Source organism: Bos indicus x Bos taurus, chromosome 26 (genome assembly GCF_003369695.1).
Source record: "Bos indicus x Bos taurus breed Angus x Brahman F1 hybrid chromosome 26, Bos_hybrid_MaternalHap_v2.0, whole genome shotgun sequence".
Lineage (NCBI taxonomy): Eukaryota > Metazoa > Chordata > Mammalia > Artiodactyla > Bovidae > Bos > Bos indicus x Bos taurus.
In genome coordinates, this window is record NC_040101.1 from 34,361,681 (window position 1) to 34,385,409 (window position 23,729).

At 44.2% G+C, this 23,729-nt stretch overlaps 1 protein-coding gene across 2 annotated transcripts in view; it reads left to right on the forward strand.

Annotated features, from left to right (window-relative positions):
* ALDH18A1 (aldehyde dehydrogenase 18 family member A1) overlaps nt 1–23,128 on the forward strand; it is a 41,377-nt gene extending 18,249 nt beyond the window's left edge. Inside the window, exons 6-18 of one of the 2 annotated variants that reach the window (XM_027529224.1) lie at nt 1,914–2,072; nt 2,500–2,590; nt 5,508–5,632; nt 6,645–6,789; nt 7,387–7,460; nt 8,621–8,714; nt 11,139–11,359; nt 13,441–13,578; nt 16,024–16,219; nt 16,319–16,440; nt 18,323–18,509; nt 19,782–19,877; nt 22,073–23,128. In XM_027529224.1, coding sequence (XP_027385025.1) covers nt 1,914–2,072; nt 2,500–2,590; nt 5,508–5,632; nt 6,645–6,789; nt 7,387–7,460; nt 8,621–8,714; nt 11,139–11,359; nt 13,441–13,578; nt 16,024–16,219; nt 16,319–16,440; nt 18,323–18,509; nt 19,782–19,877; nt 22,073–22,254 — 1,830 coding nt within the window. In that variant the 3' untranslated portion in view covers nt 22,255–23,128. The remainder of the gene's footprint in view (nt 1–1,913; nt 2,073–2,499; nt 2,591–5,507; nt 5,633–6,644; nt 6,790–7,386; nt 7,461–8,620; nt 8,715–11,138; nt 11,360–13,440; nt 13,579–16,023; nt 16,220–16,318; nt 16,441–18,322; nt 18,510–19,781; nt 19,878–22,072) is intronic. The other variant, XM_027529225.1, reaches the window with a different exon arrangement.
* The last annotated feature ends 601 nt before the right edge of the window (nt 23,129–23,729 follow it).

Genomic DNA, 23,729 nt, shown 5'->3' on the forward strand with positions numbered 1-23,729 from the left:
CTGTTTTTCCATCTTTTTCGCAGTTGTTATCCACAGTGATGTTCAGAGTGTCATTGAGTAAGGGAGCTGAAACAGAAAAGCGTGGACTTGTTCACTTTTGCTTGTGTCTGGGACCCCACTCTGAAGTCTCAGATTTTTTTTCAGTCACATAAATTCAATGGAAATCTCAATTTTGGGCACCTTTTATTATCAGTTCTTTTTCCCTCCATAGTCCAATGACAGTTTTAGTCTTTTTTTTTTTTTTCAAAGTGCCTGGAACCAGGTGAGGAAAGTAAAGTCCAGGAACTTTGCTTTTGTTGCCTTCCTCTAGGGGCCCCTTCACTCCCAACACCTTTGCCTTGCCTAAGATCTGATCTATAGGAAATCTTCGCTCTTTGCGCCTTATCCCGTGATTCCTTGTTTTCTTTAGTAATCCTGTTCTTAAGACCATTACTGGGGGCTTTTGAAAGTTTCCCATAAGTTGTCAGGTTAAAGACTTAAACAAGAACAGCAGCTATTTTTTCTTCGTAGAAATGAACCTGATTTGCATCCTAACAGATTGACTTTCTCCAAACACATACTTTTCTCTCTGGTTTCTTGTCTTCCATCTCTTACTTGCTAATCTGTTTGAGCAACTGATATTTTCACTGGACCTTTATACCTCCTGCTTGCCTCTCCTACTTACACATGTGTTTACTTTTATTGTTTGACCTTCCACCACCAGGACCAGAATCTATATGTTCACCTTTGACCCAGACCTGTTTCCTGCAGGACTAAACTTTCTGAAAAGACATTCATGATCTAACCTATTCCATCTTCCCCAAATCATCAGCATATTTATTCTCCATCCCAACAGCTAGTACAGGGTCTGGCATTTCAGAGGTATGCAAACAATTTATCAGATGAGTGAGTAAATTACTTCCCTTGGTGATGTTACCATTTTTGTCTTCATCGCCCAAATATCACATATCATTAAGGCTGCTGTTATCTTTTCAGTTACCATGGCCAGACCCTAGTTCAGGACTTAACCCTTCCCACTTGTACTCTTTCAGTACCTTCCTTATTGACCATTTGCCTCTAGCCTTTCCTACCTCAGCTCTGTCCTGTACCACAGGAGCCTTCTTCCATGAACATCAGAGGGATTTCATTGAAACGTTTAATTCATGAGCTTAGGAGTTTGTTACCATTTTGTTTCCTGCTATCATCCCCATTTATCTTTCTCTCCTGCTAAACATTGCCTAATATTCTGATTCCAGCAAGGGGGGGCTGTTAGCCTGCCCCCACACCCAGCTCTCCACTCTTGCCTTTGAGCTGCTTGAGTAAATCTGTCCCTGAACTAGTTATGTCGAGCCCTTCTTTCAGTGTGTGTAAAGACTCATCTCCATAAGCCTCTCAGACTCATCCCACTTGCTCAGATACAGTCTTGGCTAACTCCGACAGTGGTCAGCCACAGAGCAAAAATAGGGACAGTACGGCCTGTTCCATTTTATTCAGTACATGTTTCAGGCAGAGTAATGGTTCATTCACTCACTCACGTGTTTCAGCACCTACTGTGTGTATGGCCAGACTTTGAATCAAATGCTGGGACACAAAGATTGTTTAGAAATGGCAGTTATTACTGTCCCCAGATCCCTCTAAAGTAGGTACGTTCATTTTCTTAATTTTGTAAATGGATGAGATTTCATAGCTTTCTAAGGATTAAAGTACTTTTGCAAGATGGCTTGAGCATCCTAAAATCTTCCAGGTGATTCTTTTCTCTCATCGCCAGAAGAATTAGACAAGTCTCCAAAGATGTGTTCCATTTTTAACTTTTCAGGATCCAAGAAACCTCAAGTTTAACTCCTATACTCTTAGCATCCTTTGTATGAATGCTATTCCTAGGAAGTTCACTATTTTCCTCTCCCCCACATTTTCATTCTCTTTAATCCTTTTAGATTTTGGTGACCAATTTGGATTTCCATGATGAGCAGAAGCGCCGGAACCTCAATGGGACTCTTCATGAGCTTCTCCGAATGAACATCGTCCCCATTGTCAACACAAACGATGCTGTTGTCCCTCCAGCAGAGCCCAATAGCGATCTCCAGGGGGTAAATGTGGGTGAAGTATTCATGAGGGTTGAGCATGCTGTAGACACTAATGCCATGCTATGCTGCATGTACTAACACCAGATGTTGGGCATAAACAAAATGGAGAAATGGGAGATAAGCTGGCCTCCTGGAGCAGTGGCTGCATAAGCTCTTGTAAAATCAGGGGGTTTCATTCAACTGGTGAGGCGCAATAAGGATTTAAGGTGGTGCTGTGAGCATGGCTTGTGTGTGTCAGTGGAGAGAAGGAGGCATGTTTGGAGAGGGGGTTGCCAGTTGGCATGGTGTTTTGCAGACTGAAAGGGCCTTTAAGAGCTATCATGCACATGCTCAGATTCGTTCATTTTGCCTGCCAGAGCCTAGCTGAGTACTTCTGTGAACTTCTGTTTGAACTGCATAGGTCCTTTACTCACAACTTTTTATACCTGTATTTTAGGTTATTAGTGTTAAAGATAATGATAGCCTGGCTGCCCGTCTGGCTGTGGAAATGAAGACTGACCTCTTAATTGTTCTTTCAGATGTAGAAGGTACAAAGAAATGCCTATTCTTTATATCCTGTCTTTTAAATACTGTATATGTGAGCATGAGTTCCCCTGATCTTTTCACTGTAGACCATTATTTTCTGAGCCCATATGGTCTGAAGAGGGTTTTATGATTATGATTCAAAAAAGGTGGTGGTGGAGGGGAGGCACCTGGGAGATGAAGTTTGAATGCTGTGAAATGTTGTCATTTCCAGGCACTTTAATTTTGTTTTTTACAACAGCTGTATGGAGATATAATTCACATAACATATAATTACCTTTTAAAATTTACAGTTCAATGATTTTCAGTATATTCATACAATTGTTCAACCCTCCCCACAATTTAGAACATTTTTAATCACTCCAACAAGAAACTCAAACCCTTAAGCAGTCACTCCTCACATCCTTTGAAACCCTCCAGCCCTTGGCAACCTCAAATCTACCTTCTGTCTCTACTTTTTTTTTTTTTTTTGACTGCTCTGGGTCTTCATTGTGGCATGTGGGCTTCTCTAGCTGTGCTGCATGGGGCCTGTATTACGTAGGCTCAGTAGTTAAGGTGCATGGGTTTAGTTGTGGCATATGGGATCTTAGTTCCCCAGTCAAGGATTGAACCTGGGCCCCCTGCATTGGGAGCGCAGAGTTTTATCGATTGGACCACCAGGGAAGTCCCCCCCTCTGTCTATTGATTTGCCTATTCTAGACATTTTATATAAGTGTGATCATACAGTATGTGAATGTGATCCTTCATGACTGGTTTACTGTTCTCAAGGTTCGTTGATGTTATAGCACATATTAGTACTTCATTTATTTTTATTGCCAAATAATACTCCACTATGTAGATACACTACCTATTTGTAAGTTTTATTTTCCTAATTGTCAAGATGGTAGACATTTAAGCTATTATAACTACTGATTCTGTGAGCATTTGTGCACAAGTTTTGGTGTGAACATACTTTTTATTTTACTTAGGGGTAGAATTGCTGGATCATTTGTTCAAACTTCTGAGGAAGTACCAGGCTTGTTTCCTGAGCAGCTGCACCATTTTACATTTTCCCAGCAGTGTATGAGGTTCTAGCTTCTCCCATCCTCACCAGCCCTTCCTTCTTGGTACCTGGCATTTTGATTATAGCCACGCTGGTGGGTGTGAAGTGGTACCGCCTTGTGGTCTTGATCACTTTTAGTTTTTAATGTAAATCAAGAGATACATTATTTTAAACTGGCTCCACTATGGAAATTCCATGTGACTTCTGTGTTCTTGTGTGTTACTCTACTCCTCTCTGCTTTCCCCCTCCTCATGGAGGGGCCCTCCCAGCTCCAACTTGGCTTCCCATTCACTCTGTTCACTTTCTTAGCCTGCTCCCATTTTGATCCATAGAGAATATGGTAGAGGTATCTGAAGTGGGCCAAACCTACAGGATCCCATAAGTCCCCCACTACATTCTCAGCAAGTTAGGAAAAAACCTATTTAGTTCCCTGCCCCACACCCATGGCAGGTTAATATGGCAGGATTTGTTCCTGGTTTAGAGAAAGCCAGCATGTATCCACAAAGACCCAGCATAGCCAGAAATAAATAAATAAAATTATTTTTAAAAATAATAATAAAAATAAAACCCAGTTTGAACTAGACTTTAGTAAACCTTAGTTTTAATGCAGCCTGAAACACCAAAATTGGCCATTGGCAGGCTTGTGCTGTTAACTGTGATTAGTTATCCACTGAATATTGATTTTTAGAAAGATGCCAGAATTTTAAGTACACTCTTAGTGGGTTTGAGAGGCTGCTATAATGAAAAAGAAAAGTAGGTGAAATATCAGAATGCTAGGAACTCGAGGTGTCTAGAGGTTTGGCTTAAATTGTCGCATACTATTTATGATCTCATAGCATAATGCCTTCTGAGAAGAACCAGCCCTGAGCGCCCAGAGCTGTGGGCTGCTGGGTTGGGGCAGACAGGGGCTCTGAGCGGTTGTTCCTCTTTCTGTGTGTAATTGCTGCTCGTGGTCTGCACTGCTTTGTTGTGCACTGGACGCTAGCCATTCTCACCACTCTGACTCCCTTACTCTCTCAGGGAGGATGAATATGGCCTGATTGTATTAAAGATTGGGAGCAGAAGGGTGTATTTTAGCACAAGAAAAGCAGTAACTTGAAACCAGAACATCACTGCCTAAATGTCTGTCAGCCAGCCTCTGACTGCTAACAGTTCCCTCTGCCTGTGCTCCCCTTAGACCTCGCCTTTCAAGGCTCAGATACACTCTTTTTCAAAGTGAAATTGTGAAGATTTTTAATCTTGGATGGTATGCATATAACATTTTGTGTAACTCTCATTTTATGTCAGTCTCCTCAGTTTTAAAGAGGACATTGGCTTTATGGTGACAGATCTGCGCTCTTCTGCTAACTCAGCCTGACCTTCAGAGGCTTACCCATAATGTGGGGAGTGCAGTGTGACTTTTTGAAAGGGTACTCTGAGAGTGAATGAGAACCTCTCATATTTCATGTCCTTGGAAATAGTCTCATTAAAAAGTATCCAGCTGCTGCACTGCTTGCGCAAAAGCCACTCACCTTTTTCAGTTGCATCCTTAAGGTTCAGTATCATAAGTAGCAATGGCAAAGGTGAGGACAGCTTCACTGTAGACTATAGGCAGGACTGGTAAATTTTGTGCCAGGGATATGCCGTGCTCTGATGCTGGCAAACATTCATTTACCAGGCAAAGTTAATAAAAGTATGTAAGGTACGTTCTCCTGGAGCTGATTTTCAGTGTGGGTAGGCTCCATGGACCTCTTAACCTCTTTTCTCATCAGAGCTGGCCAAATAGCAGAATTTACCTGGATAAATCGAGTACAGAGTGGTTGGGAGGTCCCCGGGGAAGTCTCTCTTGGGGGTTGCTCACTTCTGCTAAACAGTATTACTGACTCTTGTTTACTTTTTAGGCCTCTTTGACAGCCCCCCAGGGTCAGATGATGCAAAGCTCATTGATATATTTTATCCTGGTGATCAGCAGTCTGTGACATTCGGAACCAAGTCCAGAGTTGGAATGGGTGGCATGGAAGCCAAGGTAGGACTCTGTTGCCTTTACTGCCCATAACAATTTTAAAACCAAACAGTATTTTATCCTTCTTGCTTTTGTAATTGTTTGAGGGCTGATGTATATAAAGATACAAAGATGATGCATGTCTAAATAAAGGTTTCATGAATATTGTGTCCCTGTATTTAGTCATGTCTTTCTATGTATGTATTAGTGATGTATAAAGAATGTGTTCATATTATAACCTCTTAAAGAACAGGGTGTGTATTTTTTAAAATTCACAAATCCTCTTAAGTGTTTTTATTAGAGCTCAAATATTTTCTGATAAAATCTTTTACAATATTCTTCTCTCCCATTAATTTTTCTAAGAAGTTACACCCTTCAGGTATAGCATCATTTGTAGCAATGGCAGAGGTGAAGACCACAACCCCATGTATGTAGCTCAGAGTACTCAGTCATATTCTGGTCAAGCAGCAGGCTGGACACTTGAGTTGAGGCACAACAAGTCAAACGTAGAAGTCACGTGTCTCAGTACCACTGTCGTGGAGAACACACTGAGCACAAAGAGCAGATTGGTTCCTCTTTAGACAACACATGCCAGGATTGGGCTGAGACAAACACATGGGCTGAGTGTGTCTTCAGAGCTTCCGAGCTACTTGAAAACCTTCCTGCACATACTTAAATTGCTTAGTATCACATTGTATTTTCTTTGTTTTTACATGTTTAAAGTGCAGGGGTCTAGACCCTGCAAAGGTCTGGATCACGAAGTATTGAATACTTAAGTGAATGCCGTTTCAGATATCCCTGAACCTGTGTGATTAATGGTTGTATCATCATATGTGTTATACTTGTACCTAACCAGAATTTCATAGTCAGTAATGAATAAATGCCATTTGGATGTATTATTATCATCTTAATTGTTCTTTTTAAATATTAGTAAAATTTCTAGATATAATTTGGAATAAAAATCTGTTTCTATACTTACTGGTAAAAATAAATTAAAGGTCTGAATCTCATCCATGGATCTAACTTCTCCCATTAGGTGAAAGCGGCTCTCTGGGCTTTACAAGGTGGTACTTCTGTGGTCATTGCCAATGGGACCCACCCCAAGGTGTCCGGGCATGTCATCACAGACATTGTGGAGGGAAAGAAAGTTGGTACCTTCTTTTCCGAAGTAAAACCTGCAGGTAAGTAGTTCTTCGTAGTGTCCCGTGGTCTGTGGATGATAGCTAGTGCCTCCACGGCCTAGATGGGGCTGAAGACAGAGCTCTCCTAGGAGGAGAGCTCACAAAATTGATGTGCTAATAGTATGAAACATGGTGTAGTTTTGAACACTGCTTGCAAAATTGGATTCTCCTATGTTTTTGTAAAACTTACCTAACCTGACTAACTAAGCCTCCTTTTCTTGCTAAAATCATCAAGTTAAAGAATATAAGTATCCATTTTCTCAACAAACATTTGCTAGGCCCATGCTGGATGCCAGGTGCTAGGGAACACTAGAGATGCAAAGATGCATAACAAATGGTGTGTGTGCTCTCAGATGTTCAAAACGTCAGCATTGTCATATAATCTACATTCAGCAATGCAAACACATTAGAAAATTTAAGCCAAAGTGGAATAGAGAACTCCAAAAGATGTAAATCTTATTGTGTGCAGACAGGTTCTTGTGTTTCTTCCTGAGTTAATCTGGTATGCTCATCTGCCAGTTTATTGGTAAGAGTGATCTCTGGATGTGAAACAAGCATGTCATGACCGTGAGCTGATGTCTGCACATGTTCTTACAGGCCCTACTGTGGAGCAGCAGGGAGAAATGGCTCGATCAGGAGGAAGGATGTTGGCCACTTTGGAACCTGAGCAGGTAATAATCTTTGCTGATAGTTCTGTTGGTTTTCAGAGCAAGTCATGCTGTGAGGTTTAGTGCACAGTCAAGCCTGCTCTTTCTCCATCTATTCCTCAGGTCCCATAGACTTAAATCTGGGTAATAAGTGTGATTCAGATTTATTTTGCCCTTTTTCTCGATTTCATTTTCTCCTCTGTCTTTTATAGGCTGAAGTCTGAGGTAGCTTGGCATCATTATGATGTTTTGATCAAAAGTATCATGAAAATCATGAGACCAGAGAGGATCCCTAATCCTGCCACATACTGGGCAGGGAAATGTAGGAAAGTAACTTATCCCAACTCACCCAAATCACGTAGCTTACCTACAAGATGGAAGCTTCAGTCTGCTCCATAGCTTAGCCCTGCCCTGTCTGCAGTGATTCAGTCAGTTGAAGTAGCAGATGCAATAAAATGTGAGAAAGTTGGGTGGAAGCGGGGGCTGGCTCCCTGACAGTTGTGATGTTAAGGCTAGATTTGAAAGTGATGTATATAGGTTTCTTCTGAGGAGTTCTTTGGCCTGAGAATGGAAAAGAAAATTTGAAATAACTACAAGTAAAGAAAGGAAAGCCCAAGAGGACCTTAGTTTCTCTTTCTCTTTAGTCACTTCTTTTACTCCTTCAATAATCACTACTCTGATTTTCTATGTCTTCTCATCTAGGTGGGTAAGGATTGGGGTCTCCTCCAGCATTCAGGACTGGATTTTTACATTAATTGTCATTAATAATTGTCAAAAAAGAACTAGATGCAAAAACTTAACCTGGGAAATCAGGTATACAGCTGGTGCTGTTAAATAAGTGCAGTGTGTATATCATGCTGATTCCAAGTGCTGGCCCATCTCATCAGTGAACCAAATAATGCATGCCTTCTCCCCAAACACAAGGCCACGGTTTGTTAATCATCATGATCAGGAGTGGTACAAGAGGAAGAAAAGTGGAAAGATTAGTACTGAGAGAGGAAGGAAAAATGAGGGGAGTGGTGGTAGGGAATGAATGAATGAAGTAAGGAGATTTCAGTCATTGTTAATGGGATTTAGGAGCAAGGCCTGGCACACTCAGAAGAGTAAGTCTAAAAGTGTAATGTGCATTCTTCATGAGTTAACATGTTTGCTTATTTGTGTTAATCTTTTACCTTTCTTCCTAGAGAGCAGAGATTATCCATCACCTGGCCGATCTGTTGACAGACCAGCGAGATGAGATCCTGTTAGCCAACAAAAAAGACTTGGAGGAGGCCGAAGGTAAAGAGCAGGCAGCTGAGTCAGTGTTACAGAGGGATTTGTTTTGGGTTTTAGTCTTTGTTTTACCAATAATTCTTACATCATAGTCTGCCCAAAGATAAGATCGTTATGGAAGAAATTATATATTACACATCATTTTTTATTGCGGGTTGGTGGCTGGTATTCGTTGGGATTTTTTAAGTACATCTACTACCTCCACCCCCTTTCTTAGATATTCTGTACAACACCCACCCACCCCTCACCTGCTGAGGGGCTTTTTGCATTCCCCACACATCACAAGTCAGAAAGGAAAAAGACTGAGGACCGCACTATTTTAGACATTCAGCTAATAGCAGATAGCATTTACTGAGGCCTTTGTGTTGCTGGGTATTATGCTAAGGAATTAACAGGCAGGATCTCATTTTCTCTTTAGAATATGGTGCCTATAAAGTAGCTACTATTTATTATCCCTGTTATACAGAGGAGAAAACTAAAGTAGAAAGAAGTTGTTAACATGCCTAAAACCATAGTCAGTGACAGATCTGGGAACCAAACCCAGATGGACAGTGTATATAAGAATAGTGGAAATAGTTAGTGCAGCCTGTGGTAACAGATAGCTTTATCTCCTTAACCAGCATGTAGTCTGCCATCCAGAAATGCCCTGGAGGTCCTAATGATAGATTCCCTTTAAAAAAACCTTGCAGGGCTCATCAATGTTACTTTCATTCCTTAAAACATTTTTGAGCCATTACCTTGGAACTTTCTTTGGACTTTACATCCGGTCTTTTGAAATTTTGCAGTATTGGAAAACCACAAAAAATTTCATAAATGGAAGAAATCTTTTTTGACATCTTACTGAAATCTTTAGTTTAAAAGAATTAAAACCCACAGAGGTTAAAGCTGCTGCTTAAGATCACACACCTAGTTGTCGGCAGAGCTCTGACTTCTGATCCCAGTTCTCTCTCTCTAGAAATCCATAAGGACACACATGACCTAAGAACAAAGCCTAGCGTATACATGAGCATAGTAATTGCCTTTGATTCGGCGAGCCCAGTTTAGGAAATTTATCCTAGGAAAAGATCGCAAGAGGAAAAAACAGCTCTGCGTGTAAAGATTCTTTAAAAAAGAAAAAAAAAAAAAGATTCTTAGAGCAGGATTATTTATCCCAATGAAAACTGGAAACAATCTGAGTGTTTAATAACATTGGTACAGTTATGTGCATTGAACTGTATGAAGTCAATGGGATGTTAAGTAGTAATTAAATTATTTTGGCAACATGGAAAATGTATATGCACTATGAGGTGACAAACTAGAGTGTAATAGTTAATATGCACTACAATTAAAACTTGATTTTTAGCACATGGGGGAAAATGAAAATTAATATAATTGGTTGATGAAATTATGGTTTCATTTTTTTTTTCTTAATAAAAGGTTGGTTGCTCCACTCCAAAGTAAAAGTCTTTTTATTATTTTGTCTTGGTGGTTATGACTATAACAAAGAAGGGGAAATTTTTCATAGTGTCATTCAACGTTAATCATAATAATGATTTGTGGTGTGTGTGTGTGCTTAGTCATGTATGACTCTTTGCAACCCCATGGACTCTAGCCCGCCAGGCTTCTCTGTCTGTGGCATTTTCCAGGCAAGAATGCTGGAGTGAATTGCCATTCCCTTCGCCAGGTCTTCCCGACCTAGGAGTCAAACCCAGGTCTCCTGCGTTGCAAGCAGATTCTTTTCCATCTGAGCCACCAAGGAAGCCCAGTGATTATTTGTGATATGTGATTCCAAATGGTTTTCCTGACTGCATGTGTATACGTGTGTATATATAAATGTGTGTATGTGTGTGTGAAGAGAGATAATCAAACAATGCATACTGTTAAATTTAAACTTACCATAATTCTGTTTTATTTTAAAAGAAAACATCTTTACTTCTACCTATTATAAAACAAATTCACTTGTTATAAACAGATAGATCATCACTGTTCTTAAAGCTTTCTGACGTGTCTGTGCACATATATGTGAAATATGTGATAATTAGGGTCATATCATGCATGCTTTTTATGGTTTGCCTTTTACTAGACAGCTTTCCATATCAGTATAGCAACTGCATTGTAGCCCATTGTGTGAATCTGTAGGTAGAATCCAGTTCCCACTATTATAAAAATGCTGTGGTAAGTATCCACCTTACATGCAGATTTGCTCATGAAAATGATAAATTTCTGGAACTGAAGTTGCTGCCACCAAGCTCATGGGTGTCCACACCTTTACATGATGATGTAAGCTGCCAAACTGCCCCTCCCAGCAAAGCTCTGTAAATGACATGTCCTTGTCTCCCCAAGACCCCCTGAGTTCCTTGTTTGCTCCTAACACAGTGCCACGTGTTCAGTAAAACAGCTGTAACCCACCCAGGTCTACTGCTTCATCGTGTACTCTTCACACCTCTTCAGGGAGACTTGCAACTCCTCTGCTGAAACGTTTGAGCCTCTCCACATCTAAATTGAACAGCCTGGCCATCGGTCTGCGGCAGATTGCGGCCTCCTCCCAGGACAGTGTGGGGCGGGTTTTGCGCCGGACTCGAATTGCGAAAGACTTGGAACTAGAACAAGTCACTGTCCCAATTGGAGTTTTATTGGTCATCTTCGAATCTCGCCCTGACTGCCTGCCCCAGGTATGTGACTAATGCTGGCCATTGGAGTAGGGAATTGGAGGAAGAATGTCTTTTCAGGACTCGAGATAAATCTCCTAGAGGAAAAAAAAAAAAAATCTCCTAGAGATATCTTTCGTTTCCCTTCCTTCCACCCCTTCGCCCTCCCTCCTTCCCTTCCTTCCTTTCTTTCCCTAGAGATAGTTTTTGAGACTTTATTCTCATGTTGCCCTTAAGGCAATTTATATTTTTGATTCTTCCAGTAATTCTAAAAATAATTCATGTGTCCATTTTACAGTAGAAAAAACCTTAAGCTTATAGAAGTCAATACTCCTGTCACACTTTTAAGGATGGAGCTAAACCTTGAGCCCAGATGAATCTCCCATTTGGTGATGATTCCATGCATCTGCTGCAGGGGGCACAGGTTCAATCCCTAGTCAGGGAACTAAGATCCCATATGCTGCACAGTACAGCCAAAAAGATAAAAACTTAGTTCACCGGAGCACCTTGTTCCCTGACCACAGAGTGTCTGCCACCCTGCTGTAGGCTCATTCATCTAATAGCTGGTTTTGCGCATTTGAAAAAGACCATTTAATATCAGTGACACAGATGGCTTCCTGTAGGTGCATCTCTTAGGAAGGAGAACTTTCAGTAGTTGATGGAGCCTAACATGTGAGCCCTTTAGGAAATCTGAAAAATCACAGTCTATAATTGTGGAGAAACCATGTGGCAAAGATCTTGCCAAGCAGCCATGCTCTGAAGTATAAGATGGAATTAGAGGGTGGCTTTGTTTGTGGCCCTAAATAATTCCCAGAAATCTGGAACCAGTTCCCCACTGGACTGACAACAGGATGATACCAGCTCTTTCTTTGCACTAGCCCCAAAGTTTCAAAGAGAGATTCTGTTTAGAAACAAACAAAGAAACAGAACCTTTTCTTCTAGGGCGTATGTGACCCTGGGAGTCCCACATGCTTTGTGGAGGCTGCTCCCTGACATGATCTAAAACCAGCCGGTCCACTAAGGGGCTCCCATACCATTGTGGTCTGTCCTCAGCCTGTGGCTGGTGCTGCCACACAGTCCCCTCTGTGTGCATATCTGTCTCATGAAGAACCCCTAGAGATAACTGTCCGCTGGTAGAAATGGGTCCTAAGTTGCTCTACAGGCCATGTCCGTGAAGTTTTTCTGCCACCTTTTATCCATACTAACGAATACTTCACTAGGAAAAAGTTTCTTCTTATCCAGTTACAGCTGAGATTTCTCACCTGGGATCTTAACCTTGGACAGCATCACGGAATCCATGAATCCTGAAAATTACATGCAGAATGCTGTGTGTTTCTGCATTTATCTGGGAAAAGTTAACATAATTTTTGGAAGAGGTTCATGAGCAACAAAAACAAAAAAGGAGTAAGAATTATTATTCTGGAGATAAATATGTTCAAGCAAGTTTTATTTTGTAAAGTTTCTTTTGATATATTACAAAAGCCTGAAGATTTTCATTCATCCCTAGAGCATTCAGAAGGTTCAGCTTCAGGCCTCATCAGTGTCATTAGCCCTTCACTCCCAAAGGGTAACTAACTCTCCTTCTAGATGGCCTGCTTTGTCCTGCCAGCAGTCTCTGCGACAGGTGTGCAGGGGCTCAGCACCAGACATTAGAGCTCTCAGAGCAATGATAGGGCCATGGTAGGGTGTGACCAGAGATGCTGCATAGCCTCAGGTGCTGCTGACTCAGGTGGAGAAACACCTAAGTTAGGAGGCTCCTGAGCACCTGTGGCTGGAGAGGGTAGGGCCTGTGTGACCCTGGGCACTTAACTTGGGTTACTTCGTAACGGTGCTAAGGGAGCTGTATAGTACAGTTTCTTAAGATCTGTGCTTTGGCTCTGGGGTAAAGGTCCCCAGCCCTGCCACTTATAAGCTGTGTGTCCTTGAGGAATTACCAACCTCTCTGGCCTCCAGTGTCCTTGTCTGTAAAGCAGTGGATAAAGCAGGGACTTAATTCACTGGAACGTTGTAAAGGTTAAACACGGTAGACCTTATAAAGTGATCAGCACAGTGCTTGGCACAGAAAATATGCTCAGTGTTTCACTGCATTCCTCTTTGCTCTGCAGGTGGCAGCCTTGGCTATAGCAAGTGGTAATGGCTTGTTACTCAAAGGAGGGAAGGAGGCCTCGCACAGCAACCGAATCCTTCACCTCCTGACCCAGGAGGCCCTCTCAATCCATGGAGTCAAGGAAGCTGTACAGCTGGTAGGTTCCTGGGAATGAGCTAGGTCAGGCCCAGAGGAGCCGGGCCAGGTCTTTGGGTGTTTGAAGCAAAGCTCAGGCTGCAGAAGGCCAAGCCACTTGTATAGGCAGGCTTGACTGGAGGAGCAGCAGGTCTTGTGTGCCTGTGACGTTGGACAGCGCTGGTGCTGCCTTGGCCCAGGTTGGGTGGCTCATGAAGGTCCCTCTCACACAGCTGTGTTCTGGTACCACTGATTGACAGGAATCATTCTTGAGGTCATAGGCAGCAGGAATACCAGACCTAGAGTGTGAGGCCTGTGCTCTGCTCACTGGCAGTGATTTAGGCCAGGTCTGATGAGATATGTTTTATGAAAGTTTGTCAGAAACCATCATGCAGCTTGTATGAGGTCATGCTATTAACACTGTTATCGTTATAGTCATTATTTTAACAGTTGTGTCACTCTCCTCAACCATCCAGTGGAGGTTTTAAACTACTATTGAGCACCTACTGTGGACACAGCACTTTCATCCATCATTTCATTTAATCCTCACAACAACCCTGTGAAAAGGATACCATTAATTATTAGGTCCATTTTATAGATGGAAGAAAAATAGGCTTATTGGTAAAATAACACCCCAGAATCACTCAGAGTTGAGATTTGGATCCAAGCAGACTCCAGATCCTTCTCCTTTTCCCTTGAGGCCCACTCGTGCATACATTCCAGAATACTGTTGGCTGCTGGTGGGGAGAGGGGTTGGTGTATCTACAAACCTGCCTCGTTATGTGCTCCCTGCCAAGAAGCTGGGCTATTCTTACAGCAACATAGTGGATGGAAAGAGCACAGACTGTAGGGGTTTAGGTCTCGGCTGCACCATATCCTCATTTAATGTGACAGATTTCCTCCTTCTCCTCCTTCCTGTTGGTGTGTAACGTATATAAAGAATCCTTATCTTATGTGATGTATATGTATGCTCATTGCTCTTTGTGACCCTGTGGACTGTATGTAACCCACCAGGCTCCTCTGTCTGTGGAATTTTCCAGGCAAGAATACTGGAGCAGGTTGCCATTTCCTACTCCAGGGGATCTTCCCGACCCAGCGATCAAACCCACGTCTTTTGTGTCTCCTCCATTGGCAGGTGGTTTCTTTACCACAATGGGGAAACCCATTGTGTCCATATATATATATATACACACACGTATAAACCACCCGGGCACATAACATTGCCAACACCTGAAAGTTTCCCTTTGCCCTTCCCCATCAGCATGCCCCACCCCCCTACCATCGAACTTTTTTTTTTTTACTTCTTTCACATTCCATTTCTTTTGCCTATTCTTGAATTTCATGTAAGTGAAATCATACAGAATGCAGTCTTTCATCTGTATTCCTTTATTCATTATGTCCTCAAAATTCATTCTCATTGTTTCACCCAGCAGTAGTTTTCCTTTTTACTGCTGTATGCTGCTGCTACTGCTAAGTCGCTTCAGTCGTGTCTGACTCTGTGTGACCCCATAGACGGCAGCCCACCAGGCTCCCCTGTCCCTGGGATTCTCCAGGCAAGAGCACTGGAGTGGGTTGCCATTTCCTTCTCCAATGCATGAAAGTGAAAAGTGAAAGGGAAGCCGCTCAGTCGTGTCCAACTGTTCGAGACCCCGTGGACTGCAGCCTACCAGGCTCCTCCGTCCATGGGATTCTCCAGGCAAGAGTACTGGAGTGGGTTGCCATTACTGCTGTATAGTATTCCATTTATAAGCATGTACTACAGCTTATCCTTTCTTCTGTTGATGAACATCAGGGTTGTTTCCAGTTTGGGGAGATGCAGATTGAAGTTGCTGTGAACTTTCTTGTAAATGTACTTCTATTGTTAGTAACACAACCATATTGGGGGAAATTAAAAATAAAGAGAAGGGAAAAAATGCACATAATCTTCAAGGTCTAACACAAGCACTTCAGTCAGTCCAACCAGCATCCTGGGGTAGGTTGTCAGCCCAAGTCATGGAGAACCGTGACTCCCTAGTAAGACCCAGCAGCATGTGTTAGGCTGTGATCAGGGAGCCAGTGGAGCAGCCACCTCCCTTTGTCACCCTCATAGCCTGGCATACTCTGTATCTTCTTGAACTTCCAGAGATCACACTTTGTACCTCTTCTGTCATCTTTAAAAGTATCCATCCTGTGTTTTGGCTCACTGTGGCCTAGGCCTGTCTTCTCTACCAGACTCCTGAGTTCTCTGAGGGCAGGGATCCTATTCTGCATGTTTTGTGATGTGGAGCACAGCACCTGACATGCAGAGTGTAAGCATTTGCTGGACAACTTTTCAATTCCCATGATTCCTTGTTTTTGGAATAAGTTCTCACAGCATCAGACTTAGTTCTCAGGAAGTACAGGCATTTATCTGTGAAAGGGATGCTGCTACTTGCACAATTTGTGTGATCAAAAGTCATCTTCATCTTTTTATTCTCTACCTCTTCAGGTGAATACCAGAGAAGAAGTAGAAGATCTTTGCCGCTTAGACAAAATGATAGATCTGATCATTCCACGAGGCTCTTCTCAGCTGGTTAGAGACATCCAGAAAGCTGCTAAGGGCATCCCAGTGATGGGGCACAGTGAAGGCATCTGCCACATGTACGTGGATTCAGAGGCCAGTGTCGATAAGGTCACCAGGCTAGGTGAGCTCCATCAGGTCCCTTCTCACGTGCACAAAGTAGTTCTCATGTCCTCAGTGGCCCTGGTTCATGTTAATGGAAAAATTCTATATTCTCTTTCAGTTAGAGACTCCAAATGTGAATATCCAGCTGCCTGTAATGCTTTAGAGACTCTGTTAATCCACCGAGACCTGCTGAGAACACCATTATTTGACCAGATCATTGACATGCTGAGAGTGGAACAGGTAGGACAAGGCCATCACTTCCTGTCCTCACTCCCGAGATTTAGAAGCCTCTGGGATTAGACCGGGAGCAGCTGCCATTCCATTTAAGGCCATCTGAGAAGCAATGTTTTTGAGCATCTGCCATATACAAAGTTGTGTGCTGAGTACACAGAGTGAGTGAGACACGCCTGTGCCTCTAGAGGCTGGAAGAAACCCATACACAAATAGCTTCATTCCAAAGTGGAGTGTGTTCAGGGCTAAGAGGGTTCAAAGATAACGCTTATCACATGGCAGCCCACTGAATGGACTCTTTCCTGGCATAAAGTTTATGTTTCTGAACACACATTCCTGTTTGGGTTTGACTTGGAAAGATTATGCAGAAATGTTTTCAAGCCAAAAATTTACATATATCCTCCCCTCCACAAATGTCTTCAGTTACCAATATTAATGTGCTTATTAGTGCAGTGATTTTTAGCAGTGAGCAAATTGTATAATGTCTGCTCTGGATTATTTTCTCACTGTATCATTAAGATGATAAACTAGTGCCAGTAAGTTTTGAATATAAATGTGTGTTCCATCCTAAAATCCTAATTGCAAAGAAATAGACACTCTCCAGGTAAAAATGGACAATGTTAAATTTTCTGTCAGGACACATTTTAAGCTTTAATATCTGGTGTCATGGCGTCCTTTCAGAACTGTGTGAACTGGCACAGCAGTAGAGAGAGTGACTGCTGGCGTTGGTTGCTTTGACGCTGAGCATGTGTCTCTTCCCTTCCATCATTTTGCTGGAAAGGAAGGCTTCAATCAGCTTACAGATATGGCATGGGAACCTGCAAGGACAGTTTAGAAAATGAAGATGTACCCCACAAATTACAAGGGAGTTAGATCACATGACCACTTATGTTTGGGGCCTGACCGCACACTAGTGGCCTGTTTGAGCACTGGTGTGTGCCAGGCACCACGATGGACTGGACTGGACAAGAGGAAAGCTCTCTTGTATCCAGGAGTCAAACCTCCAGTTCTGATTCAGACAGACCCACAACGTCATCAGTGCTTCTGAGCATCGCCTGGACGTTCCTTAGTCAGAATGAGCCCAGGTGTGTACTTCTCAAAGCACCTTGTAATGCAGGAAGTAAAGCAGAGGGCACCTTGCACAGGGGTAGGGTTCCGGCCCCTAGGGAACCTGGTTGGATCCCAGGCCTGGAGGATGTGGGGCCCCAAATGGGAAACTGCAGGACCTTGGGAGCAATAGGGACCAGACAAATGGGGCTTGTTGGTACTTGAGCCAGTGCTTGATCTTGAAGAATTGTGACTGCGTCCTCAGTGACCAGCCCTCAGGATCCTTAAATTCCTCTAGCCAGGAGCGGGATTAGCCCCAAATCTGGGCCTGAGCTGAACCTGGATATGGCATCAGCCTAACAAAGTCAGAAATCTAACAGCTCACCACAGTTTGAAGTGGTTCCCAGCCAAGTATTGTTCTCCTCTAAAGCACACCTGGGACTTCTCTGGCAGAGGAAGAGAAGTGTGTTTGGAGCATCTCCCTCTTTCCGTCTGAGTCCAGTGCCTAAATCCCACATGCAGGGGATTGGTATTTCTTTAGTTATGTGTTCATTTCTGTAAAATGCCAGCAGTCAAGGGCTTACAAGACGTCCTGCTTAAATCCCTGCTCCACTTTTACTGGGGGCTGTTGCTAGCAAGTGACCGTCAGCATTTTCCAAAGCAGAGCGTTCTGGAGGATGGAGGCTGCCTCTAAAAGGAAGCAGGGGCCGTTTTGGTTTCTAGGCCCCATGATCCCTAGGCTCATCATCTCTAGACTCACCTTGCTGTTGGATCCAGAAGGAGGAGTATGCACTGCCTGTTTTTGCTGTGTTTATGTCATTGCCCCCAACTTCCTCTGCCCCAGGTGAAGATTCATGCAGGCCCCAAGTTCGCCTCTTATCTGACCTTCAGCCCATCTGAAGTGAAGTCCCTCCGAACTGAGTACGGGGACCTGGAGCTGTGCATTGAAGTGGTGGACAGCGTGCAGGACGCCATCGACCACATCCACAAGTATGGCAGCTCACACACGGATGTCATCGTCACGGAGAACGGTCAGTGCGCAAAGGCAACAGCACTCAGGGTCTGCCGTGTCTGCCTTGATCTCCAAGCCAGCCTTGCTCTGCTCAGCCCCTCTGGGCCTGCAGGAAAACACAGTCTCAGTGGGCTGCTGATAGTGCCCAGGGTTGGCAGCGCTTGCTGGTTCACTGAGTGCTTGTATATCTGTTACCCTGTTGTGTTGTCACAGTGGCCCTGGGAGGAAACAGGGAAGAAGTAATTTGCTTCACTTTAAACAGGGTTCACCATGTGTCAGAGTCATCACTGTTTAACCCATGCAGCAGTCTTTCCAGGTTGCTGGAATAAGCCCATTTTATAGCTGAGGAAGGGCTTCTCAGGTGGCACTAGTGGTAAAGAACCTGCCTGCCTGATGCAGGAGACGTAAGAGATGCAGGTTTGATCCCTGGGTCAGGGAAGATCCCCTGGAGGAAGGCATGGCAACCCACTCCAGTATTCTTGCCTGGAGAATCCCATGGACAGAGGAGCCTAGCGGGCTACAGTCCATGGGGTCTCAAAGAGTTGGACACGACTGAAGTGACTTAGCACACGTGCACGCAGGTGAGGAAACCAAGGCTCCAGAGGTTAGGCAGAGAACCAACTAGCATAGGACAAAACCAGCTCTACACAGTTACTCGTTCCTTCCCCATGTGATCACTGAAAGGCACTCCTGGGTGTCAGGCACAGGAGACTGACCTATGGTCAAGGAGAACCCAGTGTGGCCCCTCAGGGAACTTCCAGTCAGTTTACTGAGGAATCACAGCACCACCAGTGAGAACAGCTAGTGCTTACTAAGCGCTTGCCATCCGCTAGGTCTGGGACGAGTACTCCCCAGCTGTAAGTTCATTATGTCCTCTCCACAAGCTGGGAATGAGGTAATGGTGTCAGTCCTCGTTGATCTCAGGCATTGGTTCAGAGACTTGCCCACAGTCACCCAGCTAATGGGTGTGGAGTTGGAGTTGAGACTTAAGGATTTGGCTCAGAGCCTAGAAACAGATGGTGTAGACAGGCCATTGCCACTCTGAGGGTATGTCTGTAGGGAGATCTGGATTTTAATCCAGTCTTTCTCATGTACCTACGGCTTTGGCAGCATGACTAATGAAGCAGGTTTGCTGTCTTCCTGTTTCAGATATTCACAAGTCTGTATATTTAATATTCAGGGAAGTACCCCAGGGGCCTGGGCCCTGACCTAGTCAGGCCCTGTTGAGTGGCTGGAAGCAGGGATCGTTTTCCCAGCCATCCTAACTCAATTTCTTCTCATTATGCTGCAGAGAAGACAGCTGAGTTCTTCCTCCAGCATGTGGACAGTGCCTGTGTGTTCTGGAATGCCAGCACTCGCTTCTCTGATGGCTACCGCTTCGGACTGGGTAAGAACGAGTCTGGTCGGAGAGAAAGCAGTCCCTTGTGGATCACTTTGTGGCCCAAGGAGCATAGTGAGGTGGAGGAGCCGCCTGGCGTTTACAGTCACAAATGCGGTCAGGATGATGGAGACAGACTGAGGGAAAGTGGGTTTATGAGAGAGAATGGTCACAGCTGCCATGAACGGGTAGAAGTCCCGTGTTCCACGCACTTCACAGGTTAAGAAGGTAGGTGCTTGTATTTCCTTTTTCATGGATGAGGATGCTAGGATTTAAAGAAATGAAGTAACTTGCCCAAAGTCACGCAGCTGGTGTTCAGACCCAGAGCTGCTTGAGTTCAGAGCCTGGCTCACTCCCTCCTCTTTTGGCAGACCACAACATGTCTGCATGCGTGGGTTGTGACAGGTGTGCATCCAGGGTCCCATGAGGGCACTGCCACTGCAGGCTTACTCCTTCAGACAGACACATCCAGGTTGCCTTAGAGATAGGGATCCCCCCAAGGATAGGAAAAAAGAAGGCATTACTACTGCCTATGCTGGGCTGAAGTATAAGCATCAGAAATAAACAGGTAAGCCCAGAGGTGCAAGGTTGACTTCTAAAACAGACTTTGAAATACAAGGCTTTGGAAAGGCACCCTCCCCCTTTCTGTCATTACTAGTAAAATCTCCATTCCCCCAGTAGTATAAGGATTTTTCAGACAGTCTCTGATTTTCAGGGGTACCCTTATACAAAGCTCCAGTAAGGCATTTATGGCACATCTGACAATTATTTCAGCTACTTAAAACATTTTAACTCCTCTGAACGTTTGAATAGAGAACTGCCTAGAGGAATAATTCTCACTGAATTATGAAACGTTGTTAAAGGGAATTTTGCTTAGTTATTCTTAGTCCTTGGGCTCTTTATTTTTAATTCCCATGTTTTTAAAGAAGAAATAACGCACTTGTAAGGGCTGAGGTTCCCAGCATTCAAGTGAAGGTCCAAGATGGGGGAGGAGCAAAGACCACTGCCTTGTCTTCCCATCAGTCACTCAGAGCAAAAGCTCAGACTCTGGTTGAGTAAATTCCTGTGAAATGCCTGAATAATAGTGACAGATAATATTTACTGAGCATTTACTAGATTTCCAACACCATGCATAAGTACATCACATGCATTATCTCAGTTCTACATAATGGATTCTGTTATTTTCCTGCTTTTCCAAAAGAAAAAACTGAAGCAAGAGATGGTTAGGCGGTATGCCCATAGTCATGTGGTCTCTATGCTGTTAAACCAGAGTTTGAAGCCAGTGGTTAGTCTCCTTGCCAGCCAGTGCCCCAGGCACCTCTTTGCTGCCTGCAGCACCACCCCACTGCTCTCCACTAGCTGGCTGCTTCTCATTGTTCGGGTTTCAGCCAAAGACAGCTCCTCAGGGAGGCTCCCCCTGACCACCCTGTCCCAGGTGCTGCCACCCTGCCAGTCTCTATCCCAGCACCCTCCACTGCACCCCATCACCACATGCAATTATTTGCTGAGGTGTTCTCTGGCTGCCTTGCCTACAAGAATACAAGCTCCATGAATTGCATCAGTTATTCACAAGCTTATCCCCAAGGCCTAGCCCAGTGCCTACTCAGTAAAGTTGGGATGAGCAGGGGAGCTCTGCCTTCACTGCACATAGTGCAGACCACCACCACGCCAGACCCAGAAAAAGCCTCGATGCCCCACATCTGAGGCTGGAGCAGGAGGAAGGGAAAGGAACAGTGTCCTTTCGTGTATTCAGTCACTGTCTTATGAGCACCTACCAGCTAGGCATTTGGGAATATCTAGAGCATGTCCCTTACTATCTAGGGATTGAAGGATACTTGGGGAGATAAAACCTCTGTACATTGTTGTACACTTCAAACAATGCCCAGATATCAGATAATGGTATGCAATCCAGACACAAGACAGATGTCAGAGACAGCACTTGTAGAGTTGTCCAAATGCACTGCAAATAAAATATGAAAGAGAAACCCGTGGAGTCTGTTTCATTAGAAGAAGGGGCCTGACCCTGATTTACAGTGAGCAGAGAACATGTTTACGGGGAGCGTGGAAGTCAGGCCAACCTAGGGAGGGTAGGTCAGGGGAGGAAAGGGAGAGGATGCCAAGTGAGGAGAAGGAAGAGATGGTCTGGTGGGTAGACAGGAAGCAGTCTGGGCAAAGCTGCTTCCTCAATCTTTGCTTTCCTGCAGGAGCTGAAGTGGGAATAAGTACATCTCGAATCCACGCCCGGGGGCCAGTGGGACTAGAAGGACTACTGACTACCAAGTGGCTGCTGCGAGGGCAGGACCACGTGGTCTCGGACTTCTCAGAGCACGGAAGTTTAAAGTACCTTCATGAGAACCTCCCTATTCCTCAGCGAAACACTAACTGAGAGCCTTCAGAGGAGAGCCGGGTGTATTCCGAGGGGTCTTCACAGTGAAGCTCATCTCAAGCATCTTGGGGGTGAGCCCGGTCTTGTCTCCCACCTCCTGGTAGGACCTGCCTGTTGGAAAGTGCACCTCCATGCTTCTGGGCTGTGTGGCGAGATCAGTCTGGGCTAAGCACTCACGTTCCAGTCCCCCCCGCCCCCCCCCCCGCCTTCTCTTTTTTTCTTTTCTCTTTAAGTTAGAAAATAATTGCTCTAGATAGGGATTTTGCATAGTTGCTGCAGAGAGGGACTTTGCTTCACATAGTGCAATTCCTTTTGATGATAAAAATAGAAAGGTGCGGTTTTCCCACATAAAAGGCAATGGAAAAATCACAGTCGCTTTTTACCTTTTATCACCTCAATGAGGTAGAGTCTCTCTTGGCATGTGGTTGTTACAAGAGCCAGTCGTACCTGACAAGTCTCTCCACATTTCATTTCTTTCACATTCTTGGTCTTTAAAAATGAGAGATTTGGAATTTGGAGAGGGGCAGTTCTTATTAGCATTTTCATCCGAAACAGTCACAGAGATGGACTGAATCATTTGTACTGGGCAGGTTGGCCTTCTGTATTTATTTGTGGAGTGAATATAAAAAGCTTTCTAGCTGCTTGGTAGCCTCTCCGGATCCAGAGCTCAGTCCTACTTGTGACGCGGTTGGAGCCAAAGCTGTGGATGGGAGGTGCAAGTTGGAGGATGAAGTACCTACCGCCATTGTGCTTGAAATTTTTATGAGTTATTTTGTCATCCTGTCCTTTCTCTCCGAAACAAAAAATTAGAGAATTATTTTAATACTTTGGATTCTTCACCCCTTTTTGAGAAATAAAGTTCTTATGAAAAGCCTGTGCGCACTATTTAAGTTCTGTGACTCCTTGTTGCCCCCGTCCTCTCCCCTCCCTTGTGCTCTCACACCCTGCTCTGACACAGCCTCTTCTCTGAACACTGATTGGCCTCAGGTGTTGGTGGGAGCAGCACAGGCAGATCCCCACGGGGAGGGACTTAGTCTGAGGAAAGGAGAGATGAAGCCCCAGGACCCTAGGGACTGAAAACATGGTGATGGTCTGAAGTTGAGCGTGCTGTCCTCGTGCTGGGTCCACACGGCCTTAGGGTCGCCTGCTTCGCTGACAGTTCTGAGCTCTCCCTCCTTCCATCCTGTTCTTAACGCCCTTGGTGCCTGATAGTCTGCAGTTGAAAGATTTCTTCTCTCATGGGGGCCCTTCCAAAGAAATAAGCATTCACTTACATGTTTCTTCTTATCCTCTGAGGATGTTTTATGAGCACAAGAATTATGGTGTCATGGGGAGCATGTTCCCAGGCTGGCTCCAGATGCTACCTCTCATCCAGACCCTTACATGGTCGGCCACTTTACCCTGCCTGCCCTGCCCCCTGAGTGGGGAGTTCTGGCATAGCTTGCCTGAAAAGGCAATAAACATAGCTGCCTGAA